Source organism: Panthera onca, chromosome B2, assembly GCF_046562875.1.
Source record: "Panthera onca isolate mPanOnc1 chromosome B2, mPanOnc1 haplotype 2, whole genome shotgun sequence".
NCBI lineage: Eukaryota > Metazoa > Chordata > Mammalia > Carnivora > Felidae > Panthera > Panthera onca.
This window is the reverse complement of record NC_138343.1, coordinates 137010085-137036514: the sequence shown is the minus strand read 5'-3', so window position 1 is coordinate 137036514 and position 26430 is coordinate 137010085. Positions and strand designations below refer to the sequence as shown.

Here is a 26430-nt window from a genome sequence, read left to right as displayed (position 1 = left end):
AAAAGTTCAGCAGGGCTAATACTGTAGTGCCAGTTGTCAACGAAAGCTTAATAAATACTTCGACCCATTCCTGACATCACTAGAAAATCATTCCCTTGGCCCGAGGCTTCCAGCCCTAGAGTGTGGGGACTGAAGCTCTCACGGCAAGACGTTTTATAAACCTTTATTTTTGGAGCAGGACTGCTGTCTCTCGCGCTTGGCCCCTGAGGTAAATAAACAAAAACCCAGGAAAGCGTAGATACAAGTCTAATAAACTTAACGTCCGTACAAAGTAGCGGTGGCTGGAGAACTCTGGTTGAAAAGACAAATAAATACGCTTACAAGAAAGAAGCGACTGTCCCACCGCGGGAAGGCCACGAGGACACGCAGCCCCACGTCTTCAGCCAGGGCAGGTGCGAGACCCACGGTGCGCGCGCCACCGCGGCCCGCCCCTGCGCCTGAGAGAATCGCGCAGGCGCCAACCCGCCAACTCTGCAGCTACCGCCCGCCAAAGGCGCCTGCGCAAAAGCTGAGGGCAGAGGGAGGGGCGAAAGTGAGAGGGAGAGAGGAGCGCGCCTAAATCCTAGAGAGGCGGGCTAAGCGGCTACGGAGGGCTGGGGGCAGGGCTTGTCTTCCGGAAAGTCTGGATTCCCGGACGACCGGAGTCGCCGCTCACCAAACACCCACTTGTGTGCTGCTCGAAGAAAGTCGGCCACGCTATATAACCATGGGAAATCTTCGGACAGGAGCCGGAGGTGCCTTCAGGATAAAATTAGGACTCGGAGAAGACCCGCTCGCAAGACGGAAGGAAGCGTGGCGGGTGCACGCATGCGTGGTAGGCTACCTCCACGTGCGGCCGGGCCGGGGCCTCCCCGCGCTCAGAGGCCCCGCCCCCAAGCCCGGCCCCTGCGGGAGCATCTTTCCGGACGCGCGGAGCGGGCTAGAAGGAGGAAGGTTGGGCCTCGGAGCTCGGCCCCGCCTCTGCCGCCTCTAATTGGGCGTGGGTGAGGGCGCCCCCTCCCACCGCCTTCCTATTGGAGCGCGCGTGCGAGCAACGCACCCCATTGGGCCGTACGGATTTGGGCACCAAATTCAAAGATTTTAAAAGTACCAGCTGGCGCCTTTTAGGAGATACAGCTCTGTGAAGCGGACGGCCCGGTCCTCTCCTGCGGCAGCTGTTCCCTCACCTGAGGCAGGCCCCCGACTTCCACTGGCATGAGCCAGCGCCCCTGCCGCTGCTCTCCACGGCCCCCCTCCAGCTCCTGCCGCTGCAGCTACAGCGACCTGACAGCCGCCGGGCGCCCTCGGCCCTCAGACAGTGAGTGTGAGGAGAGGGTGCGGGAGCCCGCCTTCCAGGAAGGGTATGCGGGGTTAGGGGGCGGCTGCTTCCGAACCCGACACCCTCCCGAGTCCGGGCGTGCGCCTCACGCCGGGGCGGGCGGCCGCGGCGGTTCCTGCGGCCCCGGGGAAAGAAGCCTGGGGCTCGGGGAGGGGAGGCCAGATGTGCCGAGGCGGGTGGCGGGCCCGGGTTCCGCCTTCCTGGACGCCAGCGCCCAGGGAGGTGAAGGTCTCGGCCTTTGAGGGCGCCCTTCTCCCCTTGCAGGATCTACCTATCCTCGTCCCCACCCGGCATGAAGAGGCGCCAAATGCCCCTCCCCTCCCCCACCCCGGGGCCCGGGGGCTGTGACAGGGCTCGCGAGCCGGCGGCCCCCGGGGTCTGGCCGGGCGCCTCAGCCCCACTTCCTGCGCCCCTTTTCCGTATTCAGCCCGCAGCCTGGGGGCCGCAGTCCAGTGCCCCGGATTTTCGCCGCCTCACCCTTGCTGGCGGGCGCGGGAGATCCTGCTGGCTTATCTCCCGCCTCCGCACGGCCCGCGCCCTGAGGGGCCACCTCCCCGACCCCCCAGGGCTTCGCCTGGGCTTCCCCCCTGCCCGCTCCCGCCAAACGGAGGGACCCCCTCGCCGGGCCGGGCTGTACCGGGACGTCCGAACAAAACCTTTTTCTTTTTGTCTCGGCTTTTCCCCTCTGCCCGGTAACCCGTTCCCCAGGCCTGGCTGGGGTCCGGGCGGGAGGGGGGGCGGGAAGCACTTTTCGCTGCAAAACCGTGAATTTGCCCTCCGGTACCTGATTACCTGAGAAATGGAGAATTGGTTATTTTTTCTTTTTTTTTCCTGCGCTCCTGAAGCCCTGGATAGCCCTTGATTCCAAAATTCGGATAGAGTGGAAGGCCCTCGAACGGTTATTTTTACCCTCTTTGTGGCTATCTGAAAAGAGATCCAAAGGCATTTATTTTTGCCTCAGAAATCACCCCCAATTTTTTTTTTTTTTTTAATTGGTTCGACTTTGTGGGATTGGGCAATCCCTGCAAGATGCCGCTTTCATTAGAAAAGGAACTTAGAAGACTGGAAGAAAAAATAATACCTGGCTTTTAACAGGGTTAGGTCTATTTCTAGAAGATCCTCCCTCCTCCGTCTCCCTGTGAACTTCTGAAGCTTGATGGCTTTAAGAAGCGTTTTTTTATTACTTCCAGTTTGCCTGGTATTATCACTTGGCTCCTCAGAATATTTGCCGTCTCCAAGAGTTTGATCTCCTGTTTACAGATTTGAGAAAATGAGATTAAAAATTTAATGCAGCCAAGTATTTTTGAAGGCAGGCTTTTCTAAAATTTTCTTTCAGACATTACGGCTGATTCCCCGTTTGTGGCTGCAAGCCTTGGGGGTCTCAGATTCTTAAGGAATAGCCATGCTTAACGTCGCGCACGTGTGATTATTTTCTAGGTACTGGGATTGTAGAACTTAATCATTTAACGTTGGGATAGTTGTAAAATTTTGTCACCGTTTTTTTTTTTTTTTTTTTTTTTTGGGACAGAGAGAGAGCATGAACGGGGGAGGGGCAGAGAGAGAGGGAGACACAGAATCGGAAACAGGCTCCAGGCTCCGAGCCATCAGCCCAGAGCCCGATGCGGGGCTCGAACTCACGGACCGCGAGATCGTGACCTGGCTGAAGTCGGACGCTTGACCGACTGCGCCACCCAGGCGCCCCAGTTGTAAAACTTTTTAAGCATTGTAGCCTATTTATGGTATTTTCGTATAGAGTGTCACTTCTGCCTTAGAAAGTTAAAACGGAAGGTCAAACTTTGTACAGTTAACTACAATACCACCTTTGCACGATTGGACAGTGAGTGAGTAAATGATGTTTAAAAAATGCAGTATATTGAGTCTTCAACGACATGAGGCAGATATTAGTACCTCCATTTTAGAAAAAAATGAAATGTCACAAATCTAGTCAAGGCTGAGCAAGTATTTTTACTTGAAGATGGGTCTGATTCCTAGGAAAAGTATGTAATCTGTAATACATAGTGTGGAACGTATTTTGCTACTTTTAAAACATTCATGATTTGCAATAAAAGGATTACAAAGGGATTTGGCTTAAAAATGTGATAAGAATACCGTATGTGATGGGACTCTGCCATACATGTAGTCCAGTTTTGCATTCTTAACCCCATTTTATAGATGAGAATACAGAGGCTTTAGAAGTTAACTGCCTCCCTTTTCACCAATTCAGCAAATGATACTTTATAGCTTAGATGCTCAAGACTTAAACCCCAGGGTACTTTTTTACTCCACTTTCCTTCATTCACATCCAAAGCATCCACAATTTCTGTTGACTTTATTCTCCTAAATACATCTCACATCCACCCAATTATCTTCATTTCCACTGCAGTCATCCCAGTATCAGTTACCCAAACTGCCTGGACTCCTGTGATCTACACTTCTAACTAGCTTTCCTCTTTCCGCTTGTACCTTCCTACAGTCCATTCTCTACAGCTGCCAGTCTTTTGACAATGTAAACCAGGTATCTGAACTCAGAACCCCTCAGTGCTCTTTATTACACAATGGGTAAGATCCGGTCTGCCCTAAAATTGTACAGGCCATTCTAGTCTCCCAACCTTACAGTATATTATATAATTTCACATTTTAAAACTAAACCTACAACCAGCATCCAGATTTTGGAACCAATGAAAGGAACTAGAGTTCCATGGAGAAACAAGTGATTCTATGGCTGGAACAGGGAAAATAGAAGATGAGCCTGGAGCATCTTGTGCCAGAAAGTAAGAAATGCTCCAAAAACAAAATAATGGAAGTATTTCAAGTGGGTATGAACTTACACAGTGGTGAAAGCTGAAACAATTTGAGCAATAACCTAATGTAGTATTGGATTATAACCCAAAGTCTATGAGCCTGTATGTATACTTTATTTATATACACACACACACTTTTATCTCACTTTCCAGGATAAGGTAATGGAATGAACACTAAATTTATAGTCAGGAATGGTAATCTGTCTCTCTCAACTACCTGTGAAATTGTGGGCAAGCTACTTAGCTGAGCTTCAGTTGTCCTTATTTGTAAAACTAAGATAATAACCTCTTCACCCTACATCAGAAGGTTGTGAGGATCGAATGTTTGAAAACAAATTGGAATTGTAAACTTCTAAACAACTATAAGATGCTTGGTACCTGGGTGGCTCAGTCAGTTGAGCCTGAGACTTTGGCTTAGATCATGATCTCATGGTTCCTGAGTTCAAGTCCCTTGTCCAGCTTTGTGCTGACAGCGCAGAGCCTGCTTTGGATTCTCTGTCTCTGTCTCTCTCTTCCCTTCCCCCACTTGGGCTCTCTCAAAAGTAAATAAGCATTTAAAAACAATTGGAGTGCCTGGGTGGCTCAGTCGCTTGAGCATCTGGCTCTTTGTTTTGGCTCAGGTCATGATCTCACAGTTTGTGCGATTTAGCCCCTTGTAGCCCCACATCGGGCTCTGCGCTGATAGCTTGCAGCCTGCTTGGGATTCTCTCTTCCCTCTCAAGTAAATAAACTTAAAAAAAAAAATTAAAACAATTAGAAGATGAGTGAATCATCATTAGCTCTAAATTTTAAAGAACTTCATGTTCAAACAGTGGTGTTGAATGAAGGGTTCTATGGGATAGTTCAGTAACAACTCTGCTAACTAAAATGAACAGAGGAAGAATGCTTTTGAAAAGAATTAAGAGTTTCTGAAGTACGTTTTTCAGGCCTCTTCCTTTTAGGCAGCTAAACAAAATAAAAGGTTTGTCTTTGTAGGTGTCTTTGCCCTCAGATAAAATGTGGTCATATGTAAATCATACTTCATTCTTGAGGCAAAAATTAGAACAATCTGTCTTGGAATGTTTTAATCTTCCAGGTGAAAGAGAACCCCTCAATAATTTATTCTAGCATTATGATTAATGTTGGTGTTAGCAAATGTTGTTTATTCTTTATTTGCTTTTTGTATACTTGAACTTAGTTTGAAATGAGTTTTTAGGGCTAGTCCAAGTTTTAGTGGTGTTCTGAAGTATATACTGTGTGTCCTTCACTGTGTTAAACATTGGGAATTTCAAGAAACTACCTCCCTACAGGTGTTCTTTTAGTACTTAAAGGTTTTGCTCTAAATAAAAACTGTAAAATTTAACATGGACAGATTACCAGTACTTAGTACAGACTAAACAATCTGACTGGTACATACACTTAAAAGATAGATTGTTACCTACCTATGATTGGTTTGCAGGGGTAATAATAGGTGTAGAATACGTTTGAAGCATATACTATTCATATACTCAGCCTTCAATAATGTTAAGTAATGTTCCTGAATCAATCTACTGTATTCCTTCCCAGAATTGTGCTTTTGTTCAGGTTACCTTCAGTGAATGCTTTCTCCAGCCTCTACTGCCTGACAGAATCCTAGCTATCCTTTAAAGCAGTAGTTCTCAACTGAGAAATCAGACATTTTGACACCCCTGCCTCTCCCCACCCAATATTTGTCAGCAACTGGTGATTGGAGACATTTTTTATTGTGCCACAGGGAGTAGAGGCTGCTAATGACATCAAATGGGTAAAGCCTGCTAAACATCCTAAAATGTAGAGGGCAGCCCCCAACAACAGAACTATCCAATCCAAAATGTTAGTAATGCAGAGATTGAGAAATGCTGATGTAAAGATATTAAGTGCTGCCTGTTCATTTGTAGCTTAGCTGATTTCTTAGTTGAACAATTAGTTGAGCTAATTGCATAGTTTGTTGATAGTATCATAACTTGTTGTTTTTCCCTCTTATGCTACTTATAAATAACAAGCACATTATCTTTTCCAGTTATTTAAGACAGCTGAACAGTAATGCACACACTGGTTCAGTAATGCACCACCCTCACATTCTTATATCTTGTCTTACACCAATTATAGTGTCACTCTTATTTACCAGATCTTCTGATTGGTAGCTGAACTATTCTTCTGACTCTTTGGTTAATTAGTTATGAGAAATCTTCATTCAATAATTGAAGATTGCAGTCTCTAGCACATACTAGGCAAGATAAAGGGAGATGTCCCTGTGCGTGAGTTCACTATCCAGTAGGGCAGACAAACTGTCACCCATACCACTGATCCAAATAAAACTTAAGAGATGAGAGCTCTGGGACTTCAAGGAGATTTTAACTTAAGGGTATTTAAATTTATTGACTTTAGTTCTTTCTTGAGTAATTATTGTAAGGCTTATAATAATTGCTAGTGTTTCACTCTTATATAAAATTATTTTGATTCTTACACACTTCCCCTCTCCATTGGTCTTAAACATATTTACTGTCATTGGTTTGGGTTATGCTTAAGTCAGAGCTGATTTTAATGCCATTTCAAGTTCAGGGATTGTAGAAGTGTTTGTGATTACTATAAGGATTTCCCTGACTTCAGACCCCACTCGATGCATCACATTTCCTTATTTGTTCCATAAGCACAGATACTTATTAAATAGTCCCCTTTTCCAGTATTTTTTACTCAGATAACAGACTCGAAAAGCCAAATATTACAATTATACAATTATACTGCTTTTAGCAGTCTTCCGAGGTACCCTTTTAAGAATAAAATACATGTACTTACTAAAAGATTTAAGTAGTATTCATTGTCACATCTCAGTAATTAAATTTGGATTCTTTCACAGCTATATAGTGCTGAGAGAATGCAAAGTAATTAAACCTCTGTATATCCCAATATAAGATGTAGAAATGTATGAAAATTTTGTCATTTAGTAAGTGCTTTGTTTTGTTTTTTGTAGGTTGTAAAGAAGAAAGTTCCACTCTTTCTGTCAAAATGAAATGTGATTTTAGCTATAACCATGTTCATTCTGGACTTAAGTTAGTGAAGCCTGATGATAGTGGAAGACAAGGTTCCTGTACTCCTGCATATTTGGAAGGTTCTTATAAAGATTGCATTAAAGACTATGTGAGGTTATCAGATATTGGGTCACCAATCGTGAGCCCCAGGATTGTAGAACTTGAATCTGAAAACGAAAACAAGCTCTTTCATAACAAGGAAAATCAGCATGTGCAACAAATCCTTGATAGTTCAAATGAGATCGAAGAACTAGAGACCAGTGGACCTTATGAAGACAGTGGCTATACTTCATTTTCCCAGCAAAGTGGCTTCAATGAACATGAAGAGAGTAGCCTTCCCTTGGAAAATTTCAGTGACAGTCCACAGTCCTGCCTGCTTCAGATGCAAAGCCCAGAGCAATATCCCAGCAAAAACTTGCTGCCGGCTCTTCACTTTGCCAAAATGGTTTGTTCAACGTTAAAAAAGAATACCAAACGAAATCCTAAAATAGATTGGGAGAAACTGAAAGAATGTATATTCAGTGGAAATTTTGGACTGCAGAATATAATTGGAAGGAAAATGGGCCTAGAATATGTAGATATTCTCAGTGAACTCTTTCGAAGGGGACTCAGACATCTCCTAGCAAACATTTTAACACAGCTCAATGATATGGACTTAATCAAGTAAGTATGGTTGCTTTGAGTGTTAGTATAATCCACTGAACATTTTTGTTAAGATGGCTCAGCACTACCAGCTCATACAAAGACATAAGAGGGAAGTCTTTTACGTTGTTTGAGGTAATGACTGCCTGATAGCTGGTATTTGACCATTTGTATGCCACTAAGATGAAAGAAGATTTTTAAAGTAAGCATTTAATCCAGTTATTTCAAATTTCATATTTATACTGTTAGCAAACTATTTTTGTTAAATTGGGATTTTTGTTTCTGAAAATTACTAATACTTAAGCTACATCATACCTACTTAACTATAAAACAACAGCCTAGTTCTGGTGTATAGGTCCAGTAGGCTTTATGAGTTCTGTCACACTTGAAAGTATGAAATAGTTCCTGATGTTTTTAGGCCATTTTTAATGTAGCGCTCCCCTAGGTTTGACAGTGATAAAAATAGGGAAACCCACAAGTGGATCTGATTGTGACTGTTTTCTTAGAAACCTCAAATTTCCCTTCCTCATTCTACCAAATATGAGTTAGGATGAGGTGACAGCATTAAGATAATTATAATATAGACTATTGGATTAGATCCCACTCAAACAGGTGTGTTTTTGGCATTTTTGGAAAAGTTGTTAGAGGTACTTATCACTGGTCTTTATGAAAAATAGCTAAAGCAAAATAGAAGTATTAATTTTTATAGTTGGCTACCTTCTTGAGGGATAATTGGCATCACAGCTTCTTTGTTAACAAAAATGGATTTTTGAAATTGATGTCTACTAATAGCAGTATGTCTTAGAATACTTTGAAATTTGTCTACAACTTTTATTGATACCGAATAGCTAACATAGTGTCATATATATATAATAGGGTCTACTTATTTGATGTTTGCAGATATTGTGAAAAAATGAAGTATCAAGGAATGATTGCAATGGTTCTTAAGCCTAGATGTATGTACTTAGAATGACTTGATAGGGAGCTTTTAAAAACAGGACTCTGGCCCCCATTTTAAGCCAGTTAAACCCAAATGCCTAGGCATGGGACATCCTTAAATCTTAAGTGCTGTAGGCAATTCTAATGTATAACCAAGTTTGAGAAGCACTGCTAATAGAAATTTCTTTTTTGCACTGTTAGTATTTCTGTAGTATGTTCATTCCTCTTACCTCTTTGTGATGCCTTGTTTTCTTTATAACCTTTTACTTTCCCAGTGTGTCTAAAGTGAGCACAACTTGGAAGAAGATCCTAGATGATGATAAGAGAGCATTGCAGTTGTACAATAAAGCAATAGAGAGAGTTAATGTAAGTCTTTGCAGTTGATGTTTTCATTTTAAAAATATCTTAGAACATTACCTTAAAATATAAAAGCTCGTGCTCTTTACCTTTATAAATGGGGGAAATAGGACAGATAACAGGTAATCTGGAAATCCTTTACATTCACAAGGCATTTCAGCTTTTCACTAGAACTCATTAAGCAAAATTCAAAGACAAGGGGAAAGGAATTCCACGTAAGCCATTATTTCTTGGATTCTTTCTAGAAATGGAATGTCCAAAAGTACAAAAGGGAAAATTGGTCAGTTCTCTAATAATGAGAGTTGACCATATAGCTAATTTTCATTGCCATTTGTATTTTTTCAGTTATCAACATATTGAACATTCTTAATGCAGAAGAGAATTTATCTGCCTTCCAAAATACTTGGTAAATTTCAAGATGTTTCTGAGAATATCTGTACATGATTGAAATTTCAGGCCTAGCAGTTGGCAGACTTGGGTCTAAATTTTGGTGCTGCTACTTACTAGCTGTATAACTTTAGACAAGTATTGCTTAAATTCTCCAAGTTCAGTTTCTTTATTGATAAGGTTAGTATTAATGAGAAGTTTTCTAATCTAAAAGGTTGTTTTGAATCCATGCATGACATTGAAGTGATACTTAAGCATGACTATTGTCATTTATTGATGATAAAAGCAATGACTTTTTGTTTTGGCATCAGTACTTTATAAATCATGTATCTGGGGTACCTGGGTGGCGCAGTCGGTCAAGTGTCTGACCTTAGCTCAGGTCATGATCTCGCGGTTCATGAGTTCCAGCCCCGAGTCATCAGGCTGTGTGCTGACAACTCAGAGCCTAGAGCCTGCTCCAGATTCTGTATCTCCCCTTCTCTCTTCCCCTCCCCTGCTCACTACTAGCTCGCATGCTCTCTCGCTCAAAAATAAACATTAAAAAAAATTAAATACATCATGTATTAAATGCTGTATAGACTCTAAGTATTTAGTGCTTTCTCACAATTTCTGGTTTGCAGTTGCTGTCAGTATTATCTGTGTGAATAGTTGTATGTGGCTATATTTAAGCATATGCAGGTAAATTGGGTATAGGGATAAATCTTTTACATTCTCATTTGCCCTTTTTTTACATGTACAAACAATAAAAATGCCTGAATGTTAAGAATATAGGAGGATACTTTTAAGTCCTATTAAAATATTTTTTTTAATTAGGAAAAGAACGTTAAGTTTTCACCACATGCTTCAACCAGAGAATATGTTATGTTCAGAACCGCTTTAGCTTCTGTTCAAAAATCAGCAGCCCAGGCTCACCCCAAAAAAGATGCTCAAACCAAGTTATCCCATCCAGGTGATCAGAAAGGTTCTACTTACAGTCGACACAATGAATTCTCTGAGGTAATTTTTTGTTTGTCAATAAACTAGAAACTTATGGGGCCTTTATTGTTAAAAGGATTTAGAGTAAGAAATGGAGAACTTTAAATTTAATTATAGCATAAGTAGAACTACTAGGGAATTATTAATGGAGATGTTATCTTTTGTCCCCCTTCATTCTGGTCTCAAAAATGTTAGAAACCGAAACAATTTATAACTCAAGTAATCAAGTTAGGAAAGTACACAGAGATGTCTTTCTATGCAAAAAATAATAGCTACCATTTGACATTGTTTATGACCACTCAGTGATGTTGAGATCTAATTTGGAAATGCTAAGGAAACCTTGATTTTTAAATTTCTTACCAAACTTGTTCAATACTACATTTTGCAATTGCTGCCTTTTATATCTACGGACCAGAACTAAACTGGAAAAGGCCAGCTTTCAGAAATTGAAGCCCTCCTATTGTACCTTCAAATCATTGGGTAATGTGTATTGTAAGTTCTACTGAACACATGGAAAATTTGGCAAGCTTAATTTAAAAAACCATAACGTCACCTAAGAGTGCATCTTTGAAATGTTGACTGCCTTCATGCTGGTCAATAAGTATAAATTATAGTTAAGTTTAATTTTCTAAGTGTTCGTTACATAATGACTAATACAACATGTAACGATTCAAACAGCAGTTATTGAGCATCTGCTATCAGGTAATCCACGGATAAGAAAACATGGTACCCTTCATAGCCTTGTAATCTAGAATGGAAAATGGCTACGTAAAAATAAATGCCATATAACGTGATAGGTGCCTTAAAAAAGCTAGAAGTGAAAGAGCAACCAACTCCTAGTAACACTAGAAAGACTTCACAGTAAAGGTGACATTTAAGTCAGGCATTGACATGTAAGTAGCATTCATGAAATAAAAGAACATGTTTAAAGGTAGGATTAGGAAATAGCCACTGGACCAGTTGACAAGTGATATTATCTCACTCATTGAACAGTGAGCTCCTTAAAGGCAGGAATTGACTTATGTGTGACATTGGTCCTTTATTCATGTTTTGAGGAAGCCTCAGAAATGCCCTTCTTGTTTTTACCAACTAAATTACATTCAATTCTTAACTAAAATTTGTTTATGGATTTTCTTCTTTCTAGGTTGCCAAAACTTTGAAAGAGAATGAAAGCCTCAAAGCCTGTATTCGCTGTAATTCACCTGCGAAATATGATTGCTATTTACAACGGGCAATCTGCAAACGAGAAGGCTGTGGGTTTGATTATTGTACAAGGTGTCTGTGTAACTATCATACCACCAACGAATGTTCAAATGGCAAACCCCTAAAAGCCAATTATAAAACAGGTCCTCTGCCCGGTACCAAAACAAGCAAGAAGAATTTACGACGATTGTGATCTCTTGTTAACAATCAGTTGTACCTGATTATGAAGGTTAGTTAGAAAATGTTAGGTTTTAATTTAAGAAAAATAAAATGTATTGTAATTTCCAATTTTGTGTTGAAATCAATGTAGTACGTGGGATTTTCTCCCCTTGAGTAAAGACAATATACAACTTAAAATATTTTACAATTTAATTTGAAAAAGTTTAAAATTATCAGTATAAATCAGAAAATTTAAATATTTTAAGAAAAAAGGAAAAGTGGCTATCTGATTCAGGGATAAAATAAAATTGATTCAATTTTATGGTAAAGGAAGACCATGTAATTTTACCTGGATAATCTTAAATAGATATCTTGTTTACCATCTATTAGCATTTGAGACATTTTATTTGCCCTACCAAATTAATTCCTATTGCAGTAACTTCTGGAGTCTGTTAATTTAAGTGTTTTGTCATCTTTCTTTAACCTCTTTTTCAGTGTGTACATTTCCCAAAAAAGTACCCTTTGTGAAATCTTGCTTTTTCCTATTTGTGAAGTCTGTATGTTTTAATATTTTTGTACATAATGTAAATATGTCTGTATTTTTTATGTCAAAGTAAAAAAATAAAGGTCTCTTTTGTATACGTATACATCTAAATGTAAATTTTGTACCTGTTATGAATAAAATTGTTATAAGCTTAATAAATAATGTGACCCTTTTATTTTGATAAACATTTTAATCTTAGAAACAGCTAAATTAGGAAGCTATAGGAGACTGCATTGTAAAGTAAAAATGTTATCTTTGACTGCATTCAGAACACTTGTTCTAATAAGAGCCCAGGATAAAGATACATATTTTTTTATTCCTTAATTCTAAAGTTGAATATATTTTGGTTTCAGTTATGGATATGGTGAAATATAGGAGTTTGAACTCAGACAAAAAGTCCTAAAGATTTAAGGGTGGGCCTCAGATTCTCAATAGAGCTTCAAAGACCCTCAAGGCCTTTGCCTTCCATCTCTGCAGAAGCCTGAGGTAGAGGATTTATCCTAAATGGGTTTATGGGTGTGTCTTCTCTAATAAAATAAAGCCTCCAATGAAATTAGCAGTGACTTAAGCAGCTTTATTGAGGAAAATTGACAAAATAGACAACATTCAAAGTATAATTTGACATTTTGATATATGTATATAAATGTGTGTGTATGTATATACATATATTTGACATATGTCTATACACACATGAAGCCATCACTACAATTAGTGAATGTAAGTATAACCAAATTTCTTTCTGCCCATTTTTTTTTAATGTTCATGTTTTGAGAGAGCATAAGCAGGGGAGGGGCAGAGACAGGAGACAGAATCTGAAGCAGGCTCTAGGCTCTGATCAAGGCAAGGGTCAAAATGAACCCTGAGAGTCTACGGTCATACCATCCTGAACGTGCCCGATCTCGTCGGAAATGAGTCCTAAGATCATGACCTGAGCTGAGGTCAGATGCTTAACCAACTGAGCCACTAGGCACCTCCTCTTCACATTTGTAATCCCTCCTGTCAGTCCCCAGGTAATCGCTGATATGTCAATGTTGATTAGTTTGCCTTTCCTAGCATTTTATATAAATGGAGTCAAAGTGTGTACTCTAATTTCACCAGACATTAGAGATTCATCCATTTCGTGTGTACCAGTAGTTAATTCATTTTTCTTACTAAGCAGTATCCTGTTGGATATACCAGTTTGTTCATACATTCACCTTTTAATGGACATTAGCTTCCAACCACCCCCCACCCCCTTGTTTTTTTGCTATTAGAAATGAAGATCTTGGGGCCCCTGGGTGGCTCAGTCGGTTAAGCATCCGACTTCTGCTCAGGTCATGATCTCGCAGTTCATGAATTCCAGCCCCGCGTCGGGCTGTGTGACGACAGCTCAGAGCCTGGAGCCTGCTTTGGTTTCTGTGTCTCCCTCTCTCTGCCCCTCCCCTGCTCATACTCTCTGTCTCTCAAAAATAAACATTAAAGATCTTGTAAACAGTATACAAGTCTTTGTAAGATAGGTAGTATGCTTTCATTAAATAGTGAAATGCTTGGATTATATAAGTAAGTGTATGTTTAACTTTTTAAGAAAATCTCAGAATGCTTTCCAAAGTAGCTATAGCATTTTACCTTCACCAGCAGTGTATGGGAGTTCCATTTACTTCATGTTCTCAGTAATACTTGGTATAATCAGTCTTTGTAGCTTTAGCCATTGTAATACAGGTGTAGTAGTATATCATGGTTTTAATTTACATTTCCCTCATAACTAATTATGTTTAACATCTTTTCATGTTATTTGCTAACCATAAATTTTCTTTGGTAAACAAATGACTGAGTTTGTTTTAATATTGGGATTTGAGGGTATATATTCTGGATAGGAGTGCTATATCAGGGTATAGCTTATCTTTCATTTTCTTAGCTGTGTTTTAGAGTTTTTATTTTGATGAAGTCCAAGTTATCAATTATTTGTCTTTTATGGATCATATTTTCGGTGTTATATCTAAAACCTGCCTAAGACCTAAGAGCATACAGATCTCCTATACTTTCTTCTAAAAGTTTATAGTTTTTAATTTCACATTTAAGTCTATGATCCACTTGAAGTTAAATTTTGAATATGGTATAAGAGGTATGGACCAAAGTAAGTATCCATTTGTTGACAAGACTATCCTCTCTCTACTGAAATGCCTTACATCTTGGTAACAATCCATTTTACATAAATATGAACTATTTCAGGACTCTCTTCTGTTTAATTGAGCTTTGTCTTTTGAGTTCCAATCCACACTGCCTTGATAACTAGCTTTAAAATAAGTTTGAAATCAGGTAGTGACATTATTTTTTTTCTTTTTCAAAAAAAATTAATTTTTAAGTTGTCTATTCTAGGGTCCTTTGCATTCCTACATATATTTTATAATTAGCTTGCCAGTTTCTACAAAAATACCTAATGGAATTTTTACTGGGGTTGTAATGAATATTATTCTATTGGGTTAGATAAGGAGAGAATTGACATCTTAACATTGAGTTTTTCAGCCCTTGAACATAGTACTATTTATATCTTTAAAAACCTCTCTTAGTAGTGTTTTATCTTTTAATTATGTATGTCTTTCACATCTTGTGTCATATTTATTCCTGAGTATTTTATATTTTAATACTATTATGAGTATTTGTTTTTTAAGTTTACTTACTTATTTTGAGAGAGAGCAGGGGAGGAGCAGAGAGAGAGAATCCCAAGCAGGCTCTGTACTGACAGCAGGTCTCAGTCTTCATGAACTGAGATCATGACCTGAGCCAAAATAAAAAATCAGACACTTAACCGACTGAGCCACCCAGGAGCCCTGTAAGTGGTATTTTTAATTTCAGTTTTCAGTTGTTCATTGTTAATATATTGAGATGCAGTTGGTTGATTTTGTAGCCTACAACCTTGATAAACTCAGTTATAACTGAGAGTCCATTAGATTTGCAATGTAGATGATTTTGTCTTCTGAATATAGTCTGTACTATAGCCTTCCATTATAATCTATAGGTTTTTTATTTCTTTTTCTTGCCATATTATACTGGCTAAAACCTCCAGTAAAATATTCAATAGAAATAAAAAAGGAGACATCCTTAACCTTGTTCCAGATGTTAGGGGAAAAGCATTCATTCAGACTGATGTTAGTTGTAGGGTTTTTGTAGATCTTCCTTAGTAAGTTGAGGAAGTTCCTTTCTATTCCTAATTTGTTGAAAGTTTTTAGGAAGATTGGATGTTGGATTTTGCCAAATGTTTTTCCTCCACCTATTGATATGCTCATATCGTTATTCTTTTTGAGTTTCTTAACATGAATTTTACTGATTGATTTTCAATTGTTAAAGCAACCATGCATTCCTGCAATTAACTTCACTTGTTCATGGTGTATTATCCTTTTTAGATATTGTTGGAATCAGTTTGTTACATATTAATACTTTTTGCATTATATTCATGAGGGATGTTGAGCTGTAGTTTTCTTACAATGTCTTTGGGATATATTCTCTGCTTTTCAATTTTCTGGGTGTTTGTGCAAATTTCATGCTATTTCTTCTTTTACTGTTTGCTAGAATTCTCCAAGGAAGCAATCTGAGTCTGTAGGTGTTTTTTGTTTTTTTTATGGGAAGGTGTTTAAAATATAATTTTTTCAGTAGATATAGGACTATTCAGTTTATCCATTTCTTCCTGGATGAGCTTTAGAAATTTATGTCTTTCAAGGAATTTTCCTATTAATCTAATTTACTGAATTTATTGGAATAAATTGGTCACAATATTACCATATTATCCTTTACTATTTGTAAAATATGTAGTGATGTCCATTTCTTTCATTGCTGATATTGGTTGTGTCTTATTCCTTTTACTCATCAGTTTAATGAGAGGTTTGTCACTTAGATTGATCTTTTCAAATAATCAGGTTTAAAAATTTTTTTTTTTAATTTTTTGAGAAAAAAAGAGAACAGGAATGAGTGAGGGGCAGAGAGAGAGAGGGAATACCATGAGGTACAGAGATAGAGTGTGTGGAGCCTGGGGCAGGGCTCTAGCTCACCTGAAGTGGGACTCGAACTCACTTGAAGCAGGGCTCTCACTCACGAATTGTGAGATCATGACTAAGCCAAAGTCAGATGCTTACCTGACTAAGCCACCCAAGTGCCCCTCAGATAATCAGTTTTTTATTTCATAGATTTCTCTCTCTCCTTTCCGTATCATTGTTTCTTGTTCATTTGTTTTTGTTTACTTTCTTCTGTAAGTAGTAATTAATTTACTCTTAATTTGCTAGATTCTTAAGATGGCAGCTAAGGCCATTGATACGATCTTTTCTTATACAGGTGTTTAGAGCTATGAATTTCCCTCTAAGTTTTGTTTGAGCAACATATCACAAATTTGGACATGTTATTTTTGTTCATTTATAAATGCATTATAATTTTCTTTTTTATTTATTTTTTTGATCCACGGGTTATTTAAAAGTATGCTGTTTACTTTCTCAATATTTTAGAATTTTCTAGATATCTTTCTTTTATTGATTTCTGATTTCATTGTGGTCAAAGTTACTTTATTTGACTTGAATCCTTAATTTATTGGCAAACATGGCCTAGAATATGCTCTGTCTAGGTAAATGTTTCATGTCTATTTGAAAAGATGATAAAATTTGCTGTTCTTTGGTATAACGCCTTAATTTCTTTTTTAAGTGTATTTATTTTGAGAGAGAGCATGTGCGCACATGAGCAGGGGAGGAGCAGAGAGAGAGGATCCTAAGTAGGCTCTGGAGCAGAGATTGAGGATCCCAAGTGGGCTCTGCGCTGTCAGCAGGGAGCCTGACACAGGGCTTGCACCCACAAACCGTGAGATCATGACCTGAGCCAAAACCAAGAGCTACCCAAGCACCCCTGGTGTAATGTCTTATAAATGTCAATCAGTGTTTTTCTATTTTATATATCCTTTCTGATTTCTATTTACTTGTACTATTATTGAGAGATGGGTATTGAAATCTCCAATTGTAATTGTGGATTTGTCTATTTCTTTTTGCAAATCTATCTTTTTTTTTTTTCTTTATGTATTTTGCAGCTTTCTGATTAGCTACATAGACACTTAGAATTGGTATGCCTTCTTGGTAAAATACTCCCTTTGTTGGGGCACCTGAGTGGCTCAGTTGGTTAAGGTTAAGGTACCTGGTTTCAGCTCAGGTCATGATCTCAAGGCTTATGGGTTCAAGCCCCATGCCAGGCTCTGCACTGATAGTGCAGAGATTGCTTGGAATTGTCTCCCTCTGTCTCTGACCCTCCCCTGCTAGCATTCACTCTCTCTTTCTCTCTCTCAAAATAAATAAACATAAAAAAAATATTCCCTGGGGCACCTGGGAATATATTGAAAATATAGGTATATATTAAATTAAAAATATATATCTATAAATTAAATTAAAAAAAATATTCCCTGGGGCACCTGTGTGGCTCAGTCGGTTGAGCATTCGACTTCGGCTCAGGTCATGATCTCCTGGTTCATGGGTTTGAGCCCCACATCAGGCTCTGTGCTAACTCAGACCTGGAGCCTGCTTCAGATTCTGTGCCTCCCTCTCTCTCTCTCTGCCCCTCCCCTGCTTGTGCACTCTCTCTCTCAAAAATAAGTAAGTAAGTAAGTAAATAAATAAATAAATAAGAAAAAATGTATACTCCCCTTTTCATTTTAAAATGACTTTTTAAATCCTTGGTAATATCTTTACTGTGGAGTCTACATTGTCTAGTATTAAATAGGCACTCCAGATTTTTGTTGCTGTTGTTGTTTTAACTAATGTTGGTCTTGGTCTAGTATATCTTTTCTATCCATTTACTTTAACTTATTTTTGTCTTTGTATTTGAAGTATGTTTCTTCTGGGCATCATATAATCAAGTATTAGTTTTTTAAGAAATCAATAATCTCTGCCTTTTAATTGGAATAATTAGACCATTTTCATTTAAATGTGATTATGATATGGTTAGATTTTACCAGTTTGATATTTGTTTTCTATTTTTCTCATCTGTTCTTTGTTTCTATTTTTCTATTTTTCTATTTCTATTTTCTATTTTTCTATTTCTATTTTTCTATTTTCTATTTTTTCTATTTTTCTATTTTTCTATTTTTCTTTTGGGTTGAGTATGTTTATGATTTTATTTTATCCCAACTTGTTACTTAATTAGCTATAATTATATTTTGTTTAATATTCCACTATACGGATATACCACATTTTGTTTATCCATTCACCAATTGATAGACATTTGGGTTGTTTTCACTTTTTGGCTATTATGAATAGTGCTTCTATGAACATTTATATATAAGTTTTTATCTGAACATATGTTTTTGATTACCTTGGGTTTACTTAGGGTTGGAATTGCTGAATCACATGGTAACTCTGTATCTAATTTTTTAAGACTTTTTTTTTTAAGTTTATTTATTTATTTTTGAGAAACAGAGCACAAGTAGGGGAGAAGCAGAGAGAGAGGGGGAGAGTGAGAATCCCAAGTGGGTTCCACACTGTCAGTGTGGAACCTGATGTGGGGGCTCCATCTCAGAAACTGTGAGATCTTGACGTGAGCTGGAATCAAGAGTCAGACACCTAAACCGACTGAGCCACTCAGGTACCCCCTGTGTCTAATTTTTTTAAAGAACTGCCAAACTATTTCTCATAACAGCTGGCTGCATGATGGTAAATTCTCACCAGCAATAGATGAAGGATCTAATTCTTTTTTTTCCATAGTCTGGGTGATTTCTATTCATTTTTCTTGTCTAATTGCCATGGCTAGAATCTCCAGTGCAGTGTTGAATAGAAATAACAAAAATGGACCTCTCTGACTTCTTCATGAACTGAAGACATTCCTCTCCCTGTGTCACCATTCTGTACTGGGGGTTTAGGAGACAGATAAGTTATCCCTTTAGTTCACAGATGCTTAGATTGAAAAAGAAAAACTGTACTGTATTTCAGGAATATGCCTAAGGGGCCTCATCTACACCAAGACCAGAGTTAGGTAATAAGATTCTGGATTTTCAGCTGAAGCTATAATAGATTTTTGAGAGTTTGTGGAGAGGACTAAGTGTTAATTTTCATGTGAAATGGATGGGACTGTTTTAGTCAGCCCTAAAATGTTCCCCAGTGATTCCAGCTTCTTGATATTTGCACCTTTGCTTTACTGTACTGGATCAGGTTTTGTCACTGTGACTAATAGAAAACAGCAGAAGAGATGGCATGTCACTTCTGAGACTAGGTTGTAAAAGACGTGATTTTTTTACCTCTCTCTCTCTCTCTCTCTCTCTCTCTCTCAGGTCACTCACTAGGGGAAGGTCAAGTGCGAGCAGCTTCCATAAAGGCCCCCACTCTGAGACCCTTAGGTCTTTGGAAAGTCCCAAGTGAAGAACTGAGGCTTCCTGCCAATTGTTAAGGTTGAGTCTTCTTGAAAGCAAGTCCTCCAGTTCCAATCAAGCCTTCAGACAACTTTAGTCCCTGCCAACATGCTGAGTGCAACCTGAATCATGTACTAAACTTCTCCCAAGTTCTTGACTCCCCCCCAAACTGTGGGGTAAGAAATGTTTGTTGTTTTATGCCTGTAAAATTGGGGATGATTTGTTATGTAGTCGTAGATAACTATAGGGAGTGGGCACACCCTTTTAGGAGCACTGGGCAAGAGAAAGATGAAAAAAAGTCTTTTCTCACACCCTTTTTTAGACATGTAATTACATGGTCTAAAATCAATACTGGTGCAAACATAGGATGATAGGCCACCTTGCAGGTGTGTAGAATATTCCCTAAGGAAGGAAGCCATGCTCTCAGGCCAAAATAGGTTTGGGACTGGTATGATCACAAAAATGGACTATTGTAAGTCTGCTACAAAAGGGAGAATGAACACACTTTAATATGTAGTATTTTCATGGTTATTGTGATATATATATATATATATACACACACACACACACACACACACACACACACACATTGTGATATATTGTGATATACACATTGTGATATTGTGATATATATAGCACATCAGCACTGAATCCTAGCTTGCCTTTAGCCAAGGTTCATGTTGCACTGATGTGGCACCCAGCGTTTAGCACTTCCAAGTCCTCTGACTGAGAAGTCTGTTATGCCCAGTTCACACATCTTGAGGACCTGCCAAAAAGACTGCATATGAGAGGAAATAATGACAGTTCCTTGACTATCACCGAGTAGTTTCTGAAACTCATAATCTTACCCAGATTGTTTGGTACTGTTCCCTTTTCCCCAGATTCTGTTTCAACGACGTAAACAACACACCGCCACAAGATGGTGCTCTTTTAACACCACACTTTTGAATTTGTTCATTCACGTGAAGTTTAATATAAAAATGCATGAAATAATATGACTGGCCTTCTATGCAATTTGTATTGTCAAATTAAAAAATAAAGTCCACAACATAGTGTTAAGCAAGGATAGGTAGATATAAACTCTTTACTTTTTGGTCTCGAGTCATAAGAACAGGTCTTGCTTATCTTCAGCATCTTTATCCATTGTTGATATCGAAAGCCTAGATCAGTACTGTTCAGTGCAGTAGCAATGTGTGGCTATTGAACACTGAAATGTGGCCCATCCAAATCCAAATTGAGATTTACTGTAAATGTAGAATATTCACCAGATATTGACAACTTGGTATGAGGAAAAGCAAAATCTCCTTAATAATTTTTACTTTGACTACTTATTGAAATAATGATATATTGGACACACTTGGTTAAATAAAATTCTGTGAAAAGAAATGTTTAGTGTGGCATCTAGAACATTTTAAATGACATATGTGGCTCTTAATACATTTCTATTGAACAGTGTTGCTCTAAGATCACATAACAAATAAGTATCAGAGGAGTATTTTCTGGCCCATGACCTAAACAGGTCACGGTATAGTACCCTAATACCCAGATCCACCATACATTCTAATAAGTGAGGTTCTACATATGGAGATGAGAGGGCATTTACTAGAAAAAGAAAGACTAGAGGTCTAAATCGACATGGATCATTTTTTTTTAGAATGCCTTCCACTCATGGGTGTGTGGTAAGTTGCTCCTCATCTCAACCTCTGTCCCCATCCTTACTCCCAAGTACCTGGTTACCTGTCAGGTGCCAACACAGGTCAGATCTTTGTATTCCCATCACCCAGAAAACGCTAAATTCATATTTGTGGAATGGATGAATCGCAGGAACCACTGGCTGGATTCAGGCTGACTTAGTCAAGGGAATGCCGTGGAACTTGTACTTTGCCTCCACATCAACAGTAGCACCTGCGGTGACCCTTTTCAGAAGCGTCCCTGCTCACTTTCCTCAGGACAAAGCTTTTCCTTTCTCCCTGAACTTTGACAGGACCTATCCTCTGAGGTTTGTAAAATACTATTCTGCTAATGCCTTTTTTGTTTTGGTTATTGGGGTTTATTTTTTGGCCCCAAATCCCTTTACATATTGGACACAGATGAGAATGAAAAAAAGAGCACAAGAGTCCAGCTGTACCTTGTCATTGGATTTCAAAAGGATTATAGAATAGACAGTGAAAAGAAGTTACTGTCATTCAGGTAAAAGTGGAAAGGAAGGAACCATCCCCTTTCTTGTAAGTGCTGATGGCCGAACACCCACTGTATTTTGTTACTATAGTTCTTTCTATGCTGCCAATATGCAGAAGAAAGCTCCACCTATAAGCAGAAGAGGCCACATTGTCATATAGTAGATAAACCTGAACTTTTATTTGTCCAAAGCACCCATGGGATAGCTGTGTCCCAAAATGTGGAAAGCACAATAACAGACATTTTTGGTTTAGAATCCTGACTCTCCACTTACTTTTAACGTTGGGCAAGTTTTTAACATCTATGAGCTTTAGTTTTCATATTTATAGAGAGCTAATAATGCCTACCTGATATTGTTAACATAATGATTACATTAGAGAATGTAGGTAAAGTGGTAATACAATATCTAGTACATAATAAATAAATGTAGTTGTTGTAATTTGGGCCAAATGTAGTTTTTTTATTTGGGCCAAAATATTAATACTCACAAATACCTGGATGTTTATGATAGTCTAAATAAAGAAGGTCCTTCCTAAATCATTCTATAATTTTGATAAGGTGAGAATAATCTCATGTTAAATTTTCCATCACCTATAGTTTTTACTCTTGAGAATTTAGGTTTCTTTTGTCTTCAGTAGATAAGCAGACAAAGTCACCTTATTGATAGAAAATAATTTTGTTAAAGCATGGATTGAATAAAATTTCATATGACTTCAAAGCTCACAGAAGTTTACAGTTATTCACTTACTTGTTTATTAAAAAACATTTATTGAGTACCTTCTATGTGCAAGGCAGTATGCTGAGTGAGGTCAAATTCAGTCTTTCTCAACTAGGGTTCCAGGGGAGAATTGAGTTTTAATAACCTAAGGCATCTATTGTATATAATAAATTAACATTCCTCCTAGGCATTTAGAATGTCACCAGTTATGTATGAATCTTCCTTGTAGAAATTAAGAAAATAATCACTCAAATAATTCATGTTTTGTGACTCCAACACAAAGTCCAGTTGAGAAAGTCTAAGGGGTAAGGAGAAAAAGAAATACTAAATTAACTATAGTTGAAACAGAAAAATACAAAGTAAGCAAAATATAGCAAGAGAATGGAAGGAAAATTACTTCTAACAAAAGCATCAGAACAAAGGAAATATTGAAAAAATCTTGGATGATAATAAGAATTACCTTTTTTTCTTGTTCCTCCCCTTCCCCCCTTTTCTTTTTCCAAAGGTGAAAAGGGGAAAATATTTGCCATGCCCTGTGATGAATTCAGAAAAGAACTGGTCACGGGGCTTATGTGGTTTCAGGAGCAGAGGTAAGCTCTGTAGGAGAGGTACAATAACAAATCACTGTATGGATTCCAAGCGGGAATGCGGGACAGCCTTAGAAGTCCCTTTACTATAAAGTCACTCTTATCCCCCGTTTTCTTCACACAATAGGAAAAAGTGATAGAGCTGGGAAAAATCCAGTGGAAGCTGTTATTTTGTTTTTGTTTTTTTTCTTTGTTTTGTTTTTGAGAGGGAGATAGAGGGCCCAAGTTGAGCCAGTGGCGCAGAGAGAGAGAGAGAGAGAGAGAGAGAGAGAGAAGCAGGGCTCAAGCCTGGCTCCTGTTCACCGGATGCGGGGCTCAAGCTCACGTGAAACAGGAGTCATGCTCACCCAAAGAGGGACTGGAACTCCAGAACCGTGAGATCCTGACCTGAGCTGAGCCAAAGTCGGACGTTGGCTCAACCGACTGAGCCACCCAGGTGCTCTAGAAGCTGTTTTTTAAAGACGTCAGAATAGGGCGGCAGAAGAGGAGAGTACGAAGTGATAGTAGAGATTTTGACAACTCGAAGAAGCACATGCTTTGTTGTCTTAAGTTCACGACACATTATTTTTAAGGAATAGTACTAAGTTATTATTTTTTTAAGTAAACTTTTTTTTTTTTTTTTTAATTTTGAGTAAAAATACTTCAGGATATTTAAGGACGATTTTTTTTTCTTCCCAGAGGAGGAGTTAAAAGCTCTCTAAGTGAGAGGTAAATGGATCATAGGAAAATAAAAAGGGTAGATAACGGTAATGTCAGTGGGTCAGCCTACCAAAGATCAATTTTTTAGTCTTAGAGCATATTAGATCATATTCTCTCTCTCTAGACAAATTAATATCCACGCAAAGTCCCAGATTCTCAGAATGTGGACACACAATTACTCATTTAATACCATCACCTTCTTCCTGAGAGAACCCGTAAGGAGCAGAGAGCATGGTTGAGGGCGGTGGTTTCTCACCACTCCGGAGAATACCAGAAATTAAGAGTCTTTCTGAGCATCTCCTGGCCTCCAGCAACAAGGTGCTTATCGCTGCTGGGACTGAGGGAGGAGAGAATAAGAGGGTGACACTCCCCACCCTCTTCTGCTGCCTGAGCACAGCAAAGGTGTCAACATCTCTGACTGCATGTAAAGTGCCATGTGGTTGGCAATTTGCACCAGTCAGCTTATGTTTAAGGCCTATTGGCTTTGACTACTTGAGTGTATAGTCTGATAAGCAAAGAAATAACATTTATTCTGCACCTGCATTTGCTTGGGGAATGAGGGGTATGGGATGCAAAGGCAGCCTTGAGGCACCTTAGGAGACCATGACCCAGGAATTCACAAATACTGAAAATTCTAGTGGTCCAGTAAAGGAAATGCCACACTTCCCATTAGCAATTCCTTCCTGACAAGGTAGTGTGCAATAGCCTCATGTTCATGTTTTTTTGACCTGTCTACAAATACTTTTTTTAACTGAAATTATTTCTAGTAAAATTGATAATTCTGCTGTTTATCTCTTGAAATTTTATCTCCCAATTTTTTTGGACACTTGTCACTCTGGAGACTTATTTGTCTGTAGCCAGGATGGGAGGGATCTGCATCGTGTTCACTACTCAGAGTCTTACTCAACATTCTTGTCTTGTTCCTACAAGATTTTCTTGCCATTTTCATAAGCCTGTAAACTTTTCAAGAGCCAAGAATGTCAGTAAAATTGCTGCTTTCTCCTCCTGCAGCACTTAATGCTCCTTTTCTTTCCTTTCTTTGGTCTTCCGCCAGAGGGCATAATAAACCTATCTAATACACAGCCAGACATGGGCATTTTTAATGCATGAAGTGAAACTTTTGAATTAGTTTAAAATGGCTCTAATTTCATTACTCTAAGGCATTGTGGTGAAGAGTAGGGTCTCTGCAACCAAACTCTCTGAGTTTAGATCCCAGTCCTGCTACTTACCAGCTCTGGGGCCTGGGAAATGCCTTCATTTCCTCTCTAAATGTCGGGGTTCTCATCCTTGTAAAGTGAGAGCAGCCTGCCTCACAGGCTTGTGGTGAGGATTACGTGAGTATAGACACCTGTATAAAGCACTCAGCACCCTGCCTGGCTTTGGTTAAGTGTTATAGAAGTGACAGATGTTAGGAAAGTGTATGCAGATGGAAGCTCTCCTGATCTAGAGCTCCTGGAGAGCTCTAGACAGTAACTAAATAAAGCTAATTATTCCCATTTTAGAGTGTCAGGTCATGTGTGCCAGGCCCTACTTATATGCATTATTTCCACCCAACAGACAGATGAAGGAGAAGTCTATGTCCATTTGTTCAGTGATCCACCCCCAGGGCTACAACAGTGCCTGCACATTGGAGGTGTTCAATACATAGGTTTTAAATGAGTGCAAGATATTTTTGTTACCCCATGATCATAGGTAAGAAACCAGGCTCAGGAGTTGATGTACATCCTCTACCATCACACAAGTAAGTAGGATATGTATATAAACCCCAATTCTATCCAAAGCCTATCCTCTTTCCATGGGGTTTTCTTTAAGAAAAGATGAGAGGATTCAAGTCTTGAGGAAAATGAACTTTGGTGGAATATCATAACTGAACTGCCAGGCTGTGCTTTTATACCATTTTAGCAGGGAAAATGGAAGACATTCCTTTTAGTAACACTTTATGAGGATTGTTTCCTCCAGAATTTAAATGGTGCTTAGCAAAAAGTCAACTTACCGACCATTACTTATTCTCAAGCACGTCTAGCAAATATTCCTAACTCATGTTTTCCCTAAGGCATTTTCAACCTATTTTCCATAACTGATATAGAATAAACAAAACACAAAGGAAAAAGAACTTCAAAAGCCTGATTACACTTAAATTTTACTATAAAAATCGTTATTTCTTTTATTGAGATATAATTGACATGTCATTATATTAGTTTCATGTGTACAACATGATTCGATGTCTGTATATATTGCACAGTGATCACCCACAGTAGGTGTAGTTAACTTCCATCACCACAGTTGCAATTTTTTTTCTTGTGAGGAGAACTTTTAAGATTTACCCTCTTAACAACTTTTAAATATACAATACAGTATTATTAATTATGGTCACCATGCTGTACAGAACATCCCCATGACTTATTTATTTTATAACTGGAGGTTTGGGCATTTAAAAAAATTTTTTTAATGTTTATTTCTTTTTTGAGAGAGAGAGAGAACATGAGCAGAGGAGGGGCAGAGAGAGAGGGAGACACAGAATCCAAATCAGACTCCAGGCTCTGAGCTGTCAGGGC

The 26430-nt window shown here is 38.7% G+C and overlaps 1 protein-coding gene and 2 long non-coding RNA genes across 9 annotated transcripts in view; 2 read left to right on the top strand and 1 right to left on the bottom strand.

Moving 5' to 3' along the window:
- LOC132667773 (uncharacterized) overlaps positions 1-780 on the bottom strand; it is a 115599-nt gene extending 114819 nt beyond the window's left edge. The window contains exon 1 of one of the 5 annotated variants that reach the window (XR_013555825.2): positions 667-780. This is a non-coding gene — a long non-coding RNA (uncharacterized LOC132667773). Of the gene's footprint in view, positions 1-321; positions 612-666 lie in introns of those variants that run through there. The other 4 variants (XR_013555823.1, XR_014137735.1, XR_013555824.2 and 1 more) reach the window with 4 other exon arrangements.
- Positions 781-788: 8 nt separating this feature from the next.
- FBXO5 (F-box protein 5) lies at positions 789-11878 on the top strand. 3 transcript variants are annotated; one of them, XM_060616930.3, is made up of 5 exons: positions 789-1297; positions 7088-7808; positions 9002-9092; positions 10284-10466; positions 11590-11878. In XM_060616930.3, exons 1-5 carry the CDS (start codon positions 1195-1197, stop codon positions 11839-11841), a joined length of 1350 nt encoding a protein of 449 aa, XP_060472913.1. In that variant the 5' UTR covers positions 789-1194; the 3' UTR covers positions 11842-11878. The 3 variants fall into 3 exon arrangements, with proteins under 3 accessions (XP_060472913.1, XP_060472916.1, XP_060472915.1); XM_060616932.2 differs by having other exon boundaries at positions 1266-1340; XM_060616933.3 differs by lacking the exon at positions 10284-10466.
- Positions 11879-19619: 7741 nt separating this feature from the next.
- Positions 19620-26037, top strand: LOC144616281 (uncharacterized). Its single transcript, XR_013555426.1, has 3 exons — positions 19620-19869; positions 21518-21692; positions 23095-26037. It is a non-coding gene; the product is annotated as an uncharacterized LOC144616281 (long non-coding RNA).
- The last annotated feature ends 393 nt before the right edge of the window (positions 26038-26430 follow it).